General features: G+C 40.1%; 1 protein-coding gene across 2 annotated transcripts in view; it reads right to left on the bottom strand.

Moving 5' to 3' along the window:
- LOC136863060 (UBX domain-containing protein 7) overlaps positions 1-7074 on the bottom strand; it is a 463333-nt gene extending 456259 nt beyond the window's left edge. For both annotated transcript variants that reach the window (XM_067139389.2, XM_067139390.2), the window contains exon 1: positions 6908-7074. In XM_067139389.2, coding sequence (XP_066995490.1) covers positions 6908-6983 — 76 coding nt within the window. In that variant the 5' untranslated portion in view covers positions 6984-7074. The remainder of the gene's footprint in view (positions 1-6907) is intronic.
- Between the last annotated feature and the right edge of the window lie 5417 nt (positions 7075-12491).

Raw genomic sequence — 12491 nt, 5'->3', positions numbered from 1 at the left:
AATTTGTTGTTCGTCTACCATTCAGAGAAGACTTTAAAAAACTGGGTGACTCATTTCAAATGGCAGCTAGGCAATTCTATCATCTAGAGAGAAGATTGCGCAAAGAACCCAATACGAAGTGAGAACACATGAAATTCATGAAGGAATGAGAAGAGTTAAGGAACATGGAATTGACATTCACTTCTGCGACTCCTGCATACTATGTACCTCATCATGCGGTTTTCAAGGAACCCGGTTCTACCACTAAACTACGCCTAACGCTACCTGAAGGAAGGTGCAAGGTGACGTGTAATATCACAACGATTCCTGAAGATAATGTAATCAACCGCTTCTCCAAGCTTACCAAACTGCAGCGTGTTGCACCATACTGTCAAAGATTTGCAAGAAATTGCTGGACAACTCATGGGTGCAAGGAAACAGGTGCACTATCCCTTCTAGAGCTCAACAGCGCAATTCTCCACTGCATTCGAATAACTCGGGTGAAATCATACTCTAAGGAAATACATCAGTTGCAGTCAAAGAAACCTATTCAGAGCACGAGCAAATTGAAAACTTTAAATCTGATGTTAGACAATACCAATATGCTGAGTGTGGGAGGATGACTCGAACAAGCCAACATACCGTATGAACAAATACATCAAGCAATATTGCCAGCATCACCACCTTAAGAAGTTAATTGTTGAACACGAGCATAGGTGTATGCTGCATTCCGGCGGACAACTTCTACTATCATCGACCAGACAGGGGTATTAGATTGTTAATGGGAAAAATGTCATCCGACGAATTTTGCATAGTACACTGATTTGTCAACAATTGAAGTCAAGCACTGCTCAACAGGTGATGGATCAGCTACCACGCCCTCGTTTAGAAGCAGTCAGACCATTTTACAATACTGTGGGATAGACTATGCTGGGCCGTTCTATGTACAGACTGGTTCCAAGAGATCACAATTAAAGCAGAAATGTTATATTGCCTTATTTGTATGCCTAGCCACTAAGGCAAGTCATTTAAGGTTGTAACCGATATGTCTACCCAATGCTTCCTAGCGGCAATGAAGAGATTTGTCTTACGTCGTGGCCGATGTCAGTCCAGCCACAGCGACAACGGCACAAACCTCGCTCAAGCAGACCGAGAACTTTGCACAGTGATTAGGTCCTGTCAACAACAAACAGAAGTCAGAAACATTGTGGAACAAGAAGGAATAACATGGATCTTCACCCTTTCTGGAGCACCACACTTTGGAGGATTATGGGAGGCTAGCGTGAAATCCTTCAAGTACCACCTTCGCTGCGTCATGGGAACTATGTGTCTTACTTATGAAGAGCTGACCACCCTCACTTGCCAAATAGAAGCCTGCCTGAATTCCAAACCCCTTATTCCCTTGTCTTGCAACCCTGATGACCCTGAAGCCCTCACTCCAGGTCACTACCTCAGTGGGACAGCTCTCACTACCATTCCCCAGCCAGATCTAGGTAATACTAAGCTTAGCCTACTGACTAGATGGAAATAATACAGCAGCAAATGCAGAGGTTCTGGCACCACTGGTCGAACGACTACCTGCATCACCTTCGGCAGCAATCCAAATGGACACACTCCAGTCCAAACGTGGTGCACTGGTGGTGTTAAAGGAGGATAATTTTCCACCATTATGGACATTCACCCAGGATCAGATGGACTAGTGCGTGTGGCTACTGTCCGCACCTCTCGTGGGATACTGAAGAGGCCTATCAATAAACTTTGCCCTCTTCCAAACGACGACGAGTGATTTATGAGTACTGTAAATACTGAGTGTTGTAATGTGAACTTGTCTACTGTAATTTGATTGGAATTATTTGTTTTGATTTCAACTTTATTATGTGTACCTTTCCAGTTGTATACTTTAAGAAATTGAGATTTCTTGGCGGCCGGAATGTTGGGACAGTGACTTTCTTATATGTTTATTTGTACAATTGTTCTTATTGTATTTGCTGTGGTATTTGTATTATTGAAGTGATTTTTGTGTGTTCCGCTCGGCTGCTCTGTTGTACGCCCTTAACAGTGGGCTGGAGAGACTGTTGGACTTGTCTTGGCAACAATGATAGATTGTAGTTTTGAACTTGAACGACCATGTTTCACTTAACGCACAGTTAGCAATGTTCGCTGCATGCTATTGTGTGTCTGCAGTTCTTAAGTATTTGATATGTATATATTTTTTTATTTAAAAAAAAGCTGTTAGTTCAGGGCATTGACCTAGAGAGATCTTTTACCCCTACTTGCACCATATGATACACTATGTGATCAATAACATCCAGACACATGGCTAAACATGACGTAGAAGTTCGTGGCGCCCTCCAGCAGTAATGCTGTACTTCAATATGGTGTTGGCCCACCCTTAACCTTGATGACAGCTTCCACTCTCAGAAGCATACATTCAATCAGGTGCTGGAAGGTTGCTTGGGGAATGGCAGCCCATTCTTCACGGAGCGCTGCACTAAGGAAAGGTAGCGATGTCGGTCGGTGAAGCCTGGCACGAAGTCGGCGTTCCACTGCCTCCGAATTTTACTGTTGGCACTACACACGCTGGCAGATGACGTTCACCGGACATTCGCTATACCCACACCCTGCCATCAGATCGCCATATTGTGTACCGTGATTTGTCATTCCACACGCTTTTCCACTGTTCATTCGTCCAACATTTACGCTCCTTACACCAAGCGAGGTGTCGTTTGGCATTGACCTGCGTGATGTGTGGCTGGGCAGCCGCTCGACCATGAAATCCAAGTTTTCTCACCTCCCACCGAACTGTTATAGTACTTGGAGTGGATCCTGATGCAGTTTTGAATTCCTGTGTGATGGTCTGGATAGATGCCTGAACTTTACGATCCTCTTCAACTGTCGGCGGTCTCTGTCAGTCAGCAGACGAGGTCGGCCTGTACGCTTTCGTGCTGTACGTGTCCCTTCACGTTTCCACTTCACTATCACATCAGAAAGAGTGGACCTAGGGATGTTTAGGAGTGTGGAAATCTCGCATACAGACTTCTGACATAAGTGACAACCAATCATCTGACCATGTTCGAAGTCCGCGAGTTCCACAGAGCGTCTCATTCTGCCCTCTCACGATGTCTAATGACTACTGAAGTCACTGCTATGGAGTACCTGGCAGTAGGTGGCAGCACAATGCACCTAAGATGAAAAACGTATGTTTTTGGGGGTGTCCGGATAGTTTTGATCACATAATGTATGAACCTGCGTGTAATTTGAATTGTGGAAGCTTAGAGTGTTGAATGTGAGGAAAGGAACGTTAAGGACAGCACAAACATCCAGTCCCCAGGCCAGGGATATTAATCATTTAAAATTAAAAACCCCTGACCCGCGCGGGAATCGAACCCGGGTCCGCCATGTGACAGGCGGATGCGTTGCCCCCTACACAGTGGGGGTGGAAAGTATTTGATGTAAATATGGTTAATAAATTAGTATTTATTGTCTTCCATACATGTTTTACAAAATGAGGTACCAGAGAGATGTTTTACCAGCAAACGAACATTTTCCAATGTGACGTGGGGCTAGAGGAAGATTATGTAACCTATCTTGTAGACCTTATTTCCAACAAAAGGCCTAAAGGACCAGTAGTGAATCAAGGAGAAAAGGAACAATTGTGTACAATCTGAGAATTGGAAAGGAAAAATTGCAAATGTGTTAAAATATTTCTTAAAACTCTTGGAATAAGAGAATGGACCTTAAGGTACTGGATGGAATGTGTCCAGGTGCACATGTATCATACCCCCCAAGCAAAGGAAGACAAGATGAAAGGAAAATCCTATCTAGAAGCATTTCTGGACAATCTACCAAAATTACATTCCCACTACTATCGGAAGGCTTCGCCCAGACAGTGCCTGGAGCCTACTGTATGACTGATACTTCAGTTGTATGATCCCTAACAAAAGTGCAGTAATGATAAGGTGGTTATGGTACACAAGCCGGCTATCGCCAGTTCACTCGTAGGCGCCGACATATGCTGTTAAATATGTCCATTAGGGTACAAGGAAGGAGTAGAGGTGCGAAAATACTAGGTTTTTGTATTATTACCTGCCATATAGAACACTGAAGAAGACACTATATAGGACTGGTAGAGCACATGGCGACCATGTTTACTTGGTGACGGAAGGGTGATGACGTCATATCTGACGTCACAGGGTGTAAGAGAGAGACAGGGAATTAATATCCGAAAACTAAGTCCGAATTTTTGCTACTACGCATGCGCCGCCAATTTCATTATTTAGCATTTCACCGTGGACAAGAAAATGTTGAGCATTTAAATTGGGACTCCTTTAAAAAGATGTTTCTGGAAGATAAAGTTAGCTTTTCCTCCAAAGACAAGTGTGATGTACGCTGGAGTCACGAGACTGGAAACCTCAAGTGAGAATACTTTGCAGAAGGGGGGGCAACGACATAAAACGGAAGGATCAAGCACGAAAAGAAAAAGACAAGGAAGATGAAGTGAAACTATCTACTGTTTACACAACAGACTGACAGCCGGTGAGACTCTCTCACCGTACTTACAGTAAGGTGCTATTTACTACAAGCCAAATTTAGTCATCTAAGACTTCACATTGTATGACTTGGGGAACAAGCAGTTTGTTATTGGTTTGATGAAACCGAATTTTGCTACTTGTATCATGGACACTCCAAAAACATACAAAAAAGTCCTATTCCTGTAACTTTGTATTCTGATCGCTGGACCTATCAAAATGTGACCTAAGGTTGGCAATGATTTTGGGAAGCGTCGATCACTCAAGAATTTTTACAATAGGTCACGCTCAGATGTTCACAGTGCCATCAAAGGACAAGAGATTGCCCTCCCAAGTCTATGATCCGATATCAAAAGAATCAAGGAGGAAGCCAAGACCTATAAGGGCCATTATTTACACTACTCTTTCTCCACAAACTACACAGAATGAAAGCTGTGGATATACAACTCTATTCAACCATATTGTACAGAGAAAGTAAATATCAACTGTATCAATAATAAGGCATAGGCCCTATTGAAATTTTTTTTTTTCTCTTTCTCCATTAACAGACATTCCTGCTAATCAGATGTCTCACCAGCCCGTTTATATCGGATAAGAGGGACCCTACTGTATTGCACTGGATTAAAACTGTATTATTTGTAGTTGTCAGGTACTTTTAATATTTAACCAATATTCCTGCTAATATGAGATCCTGCCGGCCCTTTACATTGGATAAGCAGGACCCTACTGAACTTCTGTGGATATGATGGCAAAAAATTAAGCATAGCGCGACCAAATTGGATGCAAGAGTGTAGACCAGGCCTGGTCAAACAGTGTTCCTGCCTTGTGCGCAGAACACAGTAGTGGTTTGGTGTGGAAGGGAGGAGGACGAAGAGGAGGAGTTTAGCAGTCTAACCACGCAACACCAGCACAGTCACTGTGCCATCCCATCCACTGGTCTTTTTTCAACGAGGTTTCAAGATTTTTTTTTTCTTTTTTACAACTTGTTTTCGTCGCACCAACACGGATAGGTCTTATGGTGCTGATAGGACACGAAAGGGCTAGGAGTGGGAAGGAAGCGGCCATGGCCTTAATTAAGGTACAGCACCAGTACTTGCCTGGTGTGAAGATGGAAAGCCACGGAAGAACATCTTCAAGGCTGCCGACAGTGGGGTTCGAACCCACTATCTCCCGAATACTGGACACTGGGCACACTTAAGCGACTGCAGCTATCAAGCTCGGTTTCAGGAAATTTGAAGAGCTTGAGAATCGCTTTGATTTATTTATTGATCAGATCTTCCTTGTAATTTGGCTGAGAATGTACCCCATTACTACCAGCTTCAGTTGACAGTTGACATCCAGCTCAAGAGAAAGTGTACGCATGGTTCTTACAAGCCTTTGCTATAGCTCATATGGCATGTGAAAATAAAGCAGTTTTTTTCTTTTTTTAGGTTACTGGGTAGGATTTAATGCAGTGACTCAAACTTTCTTCAAAGTCTTTAAAACTATTCACCAATGTACTGGAAAATTTACAACATCAATTTTTGGCAATTGCATTTTTAATGATGCGTGTGAACTAGAGTACCTTTGGACACAACACTGTGTACTTTACTTAACACTGTCAGCACTGGGTAGTTTGGACAATTTTTAGTCTACTGTCTAGGGAACGAAGTAGATACAGCCTCACGCTCTATGAGAAATGTACCAATAAACATACCAACATTAATTTTAGAATTAAATTAAATTAAATTATCTGTCACGTTTTGAACAGACGAGCCTTTCAATCGTCTGACCATCGCACAGGACAGCAGCATCCTCGACAAGTAGGCCTAGCAAGTGATTATTAAACTCCCATGAATTCATAATATTGTACAACGATAATGGTACAAGTATGTAATTGACAAGTACAATAACACTTTCCGAACAATGGCATTGAAAACAAGATAAACACAGGAATGTCAAAACCAATATTACTTTCTTTTTTTTTTAAACTTGCGTGATTCTCGAAACATGGTGTTAATATATGGTTTTGTTCCAGTTTTGAATTGTAACCTTCGCGAGTATATATTGCTATTTAACAACATTAATCCTGTCACACCTCGTATTTTAACGTAAATGCGTATTCAACGTCCATACATGACAGAATTTTCAGTTTAAGGGTGCTATCTTCTCGTGGACGGTACACCTGCAAGTTGATAAACAAATCTGACAGCAAAGTTAAAAAATACCACCGTAAAAGGTTTGACTCAAAATCAATCTTGCATAGAATTCCATATTAATGCGCCAAAATGTAAAATAATATTCGCAAACATTAGCTGAACAACAACATATTTTCCCGGCGAATGTACATCTTTTAAAGAGGCGATTCCTGAAGTTGACATAACCCCATGCAAAAATTCAGGGAGAACATCCAAGCTAACCTGTAATTGTGCAGAATTGTCCCACCAAATCTTCAGGTATAGACATATTCGCAGTATTCGTTTTTCCAACAGACATTTTCAGAATTAATGGTGATTGTTCTTACAGACTTCAATGTCTTCGGACAATAAATTGCTTCCATCCACACAACAAAATCACATTCGCTCCAAAGTGCGCCAACGACTAACTGGCAAACTACAAGACAAAACATCACCGCCGTCTCGATCCTCCTATACTGCCTTCTCTTGCTCTCTGCAAGGCTTTCTGCAAATAGGCTGCGACAAAATTTCTCCTCTCGTTGGCAGGCATACACGCACAATGTTCCAAACTTATTCTAATGACGACAGCCTACAAAACACTATGCAGTATGATCATATGTTCATTGAAGCTCGCAAATTACATCAGTAATATTAAATATCGGCAATATTACCTGTATGAAGTCGCAGTTGGCCTCTTCATGCACAATTTAAAGATTTTTCTGGACCGGCACTGGAGTGGCACTGTACATTTTGTGTTCTTGCCAACGCAATATCAGTTTGTAGAGAGGTTTTACGAATTTGGCTAGGATAATATCACTAACAATTTGCTAATATTCTTTGATCTCTCACTCTAACAAAACACATTCTGAAACAAAGCAACAAAACCACTAACTAGTACAGCTACTGACTGGTCAATAGGATTTTTGCAAAGATTATATTCTAGAACATTTCTTAGTCAAAGAATTATGGTACAACTTCTCCTTTCCTACTTTATGGCAGAGTGAGAAAAAGAAAAGTATTTGCTTTTGTTCTGATACCTCATCAATTTCCTATTATATCAACTAGTACTTCATTTAGGCCTACATGGTACCTTACAGTTATCTTATACTGTTTAAAGCAAGTCAATGCTCTAAGAACATCTAATTAAAAAAAACAACAAAAAAAAACACTTTAGTGTAGAGCAATATACACAGACGCAAAGAACCAAAGAGGGGTTTTGACATGCAAGATCACTGTTTAGACGCTACAGCATTCTTTCTCAATGGAAGTCATGCAAACTATACATTTTAAAGTTTTCAGTTACCTACCTGATTATTGCCATTTGAACTACAATTTCTTGTTCCTGGACGCACCACACTAGGTTGTTACCGTCAAAGGGTAGAGAAAGGCCCACCCATTCAACACCACCAGCCTGCACACTGTCCCACAAAACTGCGACTAGTCTCGGTCCCACACATATTGGGTCATCCCCAGCCACGTTCCAAACGGAAGACAAAGGCACACATACAACCAACAATAATTCAAACTGGCATGTTACAATTTACAGTCCCAATTCAAAACATTGATGAAGTCCGAACAACACATCCAAACCCGAAACCAAATGACACATCAAAACTGCAGTGATTGACGCCGAACTACTCCCCAGCAGCCAAACGCTCCCGAGCCGATACGGGAGCCGGCATCCCCAGGTGGATATGTATGTGTATATGGATGTGCAATGTTGCAGATCAGTGATGATCGATTTCGATTCTATGGGGCAAAAATATTGAATTTTGATGATAATGTGATAATAAAATCGTATAGCGAAATGTCATAACATTTCAAGAGGAATGACTTTCCATGCAAAATTATCAAGTGATTAATTTACATTAGCTTATAAATGCTCAACTGATTAGTTAATTTGTTATAAAGTATATTGCGTGTTTTAAGAGTGTTAAGTGCTATGTGTTAATTTATAATAGTGCTTTTTTAACTTGCTTAATCGTGTGTATAAGGGAAGTATTTTTAAAAAATGCAGAGTAAGTAACTGCCATCACAACAATGCAAGTTTCGAAGTGATGTATTTTTAAAATATATATCGAGTGCTGTGTTATGAAAGTGGAATAGCTAATACGAACATAAAAAGAAACATCTCAAGCAGTGTTAGTTATAGGAAAACAGTGTAAACATTATGTAATTGAAACCGTTAAATATCTCAAGTGTGTTACGCCGATAAGCCGCCATTTTATTCCGCTTTACGGTAATCGAGAGCAAACAAGCTTTTCTCGCTACGAGGAATTCTCAGAAGTCAAAAGTCAAAGAATATACACAGCGATGACTCCAAAGAAGACGGAAATTCAGACGAAAGAGAATTGCGGTTCCTGCAATCAGGAAATTAATGGAAATTCTGCAGCCATAAAATGTGATGGAGCTTGCTCGCTCTGGTACCATAAAGACTGTGCAGGACTTAAACAAGGAGAATTTTACATGCTGAGCAAAACCAACATGTGCGGAGACTGCAAAGCCATATTAGAAGAAATGAAATACAAGAGAGACATGACTCAAGAGATCATGGAGAAAATAGAAGGATAGTGATAAACAACCCCAAAATAAAGGAATTATCAAGGAAAATAGAGGAAAAAGGCTGATTTCATCCAACAAAAATTGAACATGACATTAGATAAAACACAAGAAGAAGCAATAAATGTTCCATCTTAAAGAAACAACACAAAACCGACATTAGATAAAACACAAAAAGAAGAAGCAATAAATTTTCCATCTGAAAGAAACAATATAAAACCGACCCAGACAGTGAAAAAGGGAAATATAACCACATCCCCAACCCAAATAGCACAATTTCTGAACACAGAGAAGAAGCAATTGCTGAAAAGTAAACAGCGACTTCACCTCAAATACAGAACAACACGAAAATTAACCTGGATAACAAGCAGCACTCAAACGGAAACATAGAAGAGAAAAGAAACAAAGAGGGCGGGAGAGAAGTAAGGAATGGAAGAACACTACACAGAAGAAACCAATAAGAAGCACTGATTGGTACGAATCAACATGAAGACGAACTACGCGCAGCCGAAAAGACTGCCTGGCTCTTCCTGGGAAGTATAAATTCAAATTCCACACAGGAGACAGTCAAAAATTTCCTAATCAGAAACGGGATCGAAGGAAGCATAACCTGGAAGAAATATCCAGAAGTGGACTCAATAAAGCATTTAAAGTTTGCATCCCCTTTAAATACATGAACTCCATATCGGACCCAGGGTTCTGGCCAGCAAATGTAATAGTCAGACGCTATAGGTTCTTTCGGAGTCAACGGAGAACTGAGGGAGCCATCCTTGATTAACTCAACGAAGATACCACAAGGGAGCAATAAAGTAAGAGCAAGTGCCACAACGTACATACCACAGAACAAAATGACAACCGAAAAGGTAATTTCCAAGATAGCATGTAAAACTGCCTCAACCAACAAAACAGAAAACGACAAAAACCTAATGAATACACAGGACTGCTATGGAACGTCGAAGGAATTAAGGGAGCAATGGCCTTAACACGATAAGCAAGTACGACATAGTAATAATCACAGAAAATTTCCACTTGGAAAACTGGCAACATCCACACTTCTATGGCACACATCTCATGGCAAAAACAGGGGAACTGGGAAGACCTTCAGGAGGAATATCCATTCTGGTGAAACCATCCTTGATACCGATCACCTTCACTACTCAATCCAACAATGCATAAATGTGTAAACAAAGAACCTCACCATCATAGCTGCTTACCATATTACAATGCCTTGGACATAATAGATGAGCTTAGTGAACCAATTCAAACCAGCAAAGGAAGCAAGCCAGCCGTACTAGCAGGAGATTTCAAGAGCAGAATGGACACTGATAATTACAAGGCAAAACTTATCATTGAAAAGCTCAGAGAACAGGGTTTCCAACTTACAAATAACAACAAGGCTCCAACATATATATCCATCAACGGCAAGAGCGCAATAGATCTATTATTTGTAAAGGGTCAAAAAAAGAGGGACGAACTCATTGACACCCATACTGATACACCTCCCAATGGAATTCACCATTTCCCATCCACGAGACAAAAATCAAGATAACACATAGAAGATCTCTAGGAAACTAAACATAGACACAGAGAAAGAAAGCCCTTGCAAACTAAAAAGCATAGAAACACTAATAGAGAACGAAGAACTGTCAGAAGGCACAAGCCGGATAGAAGATCTGATATTAACCTCTACAGAACCAATCAACATGAACGCTAAAGTGAGTAAAAATGGTTTGACAAAGAATGTTTCATCAAAAGAAAGAAAGTGCTAGACAAGTTACACCAAGTGAAGCTTAATATCCAAGACCCTACCCTACTAGATATCAAATCAAAATCTCTTTATTTGCAAATGAGGCGTCTACCTCGGTGGCAAATATACATTATTGTCAAGCACTAAATTTCAAATTAACAAGAGAAGAATATTTTTTTCTAGAATACAATAATATACAATTTATGCTATCATTTTTTTCTATTAAAAAACATATCAGCCTTAACAAATTTATATTGTTTACAAAATTCTACTTATAATATATCCTATACTTACAAACATAGTCAACTCATATACAGTATGTGGAATTACTTCAAATAATACTATGCAACTGGTATAAGATTACAATTTACATTGCATTTATTTACTTTTTTTACCCATTTTGGAACCTAAGTAGCATAACGACCTGCTGCGTTTTAAACCAGAGCCCCCTTTTGCCATCACTTTTCAGAGTTCCTGAAGGGCCTTCACAGCTACCGTAGCGATCCCAGGGCCCTCGAAATCCCCACTGTACTTCACCCCTACAGGCAGTCCCCTACTTTGGCTGTCCAAACTCCATGGACCAGGGGATGGAATTATTTTTTCTAACACACATTTTTTATTTACAATAGCCTGGACTGGTCGAATGCCCTCTAACACTTCATTTATTTTCCCTGTTGCTGTTTATTCTCTTCTTGAATACCTGTACAGATTTTGGAAAACGATCAAACATTACCCCTGGTAAACTGTTCCACTCCTTCACGCCCTTCCCAACGAATGAAAATTTACCCCAGTCGCTTCTGCTAAAATTCCTTCTAATTTTATATTTGTGGTCTGTCCTGCCGATATAATTATTTTCCAACTCTCTTGTATAGGCTCAATATAATCCTATAAGTCTAGTTTTCTCCATTCTCTTACTTAAAGTTTCCCACCGAAGTACATTTAACATTTCTGATACACTACTCTTTCTCCTGAAATCCCCTGTTACAAATCTTGCTGCATTCCTCTGCACACTATCTATTTCTTTTATTAGGTATTCTTGGTGAGGATCCCAAACACTGTTTGCATATTCCAATAATGGACGAACCATACTTAAGTAACTTTTTTCTTTTAATTCTTTATTGCATCCTTTAAGTAGCCTCATTATGACATGTAACGAACTGTATGCTTTCCCAACAATGTCATTCACATGACCCTTCCAGTGCAAATTAATTTCAAATCTCACACCTAAGTATTTGCACTTGCCACCTTTTGGGGTAACTACCTCATAAAAAGTATATTCAAATTCAGTTTTAAAACTCCTGTTTTTAAATGTTGTAACAGTTGATTTGCCTCCATCAACCCATTGTTGGATACTCTCAAGGTCCCTTTGTAATTCTGAACAATCCTCAATGTTATTTATTTCCCTATAAACAATTATGTCATCTGCATACAATCTTATTTTTGATGTTATATTGTTCCCTAAATCATTTGTGTATATTAAGAAAAGTAACGGACCGATTATACTACCCTGTGCGATTCCCT

This window comes from Anabrus simplex, chromosome 2 (assembly GCF_040414725.1).
Source record: "Anabrus simplex isolate iqAnaSimp1 chromosome 2, ASM4041472v1, whole genome shotgun sequence".
Lineage (NCBI taxonomy): Eukaryota > Metazoa > Arthropoda > Insecta > Orthoptera > Tettigoniidae > Anabrus > Anabrus simplex.
Note: the sequence above shows the minus strand (reverse complement) of the source record. Positions and strands in the feature narration are given on the sequence as shown.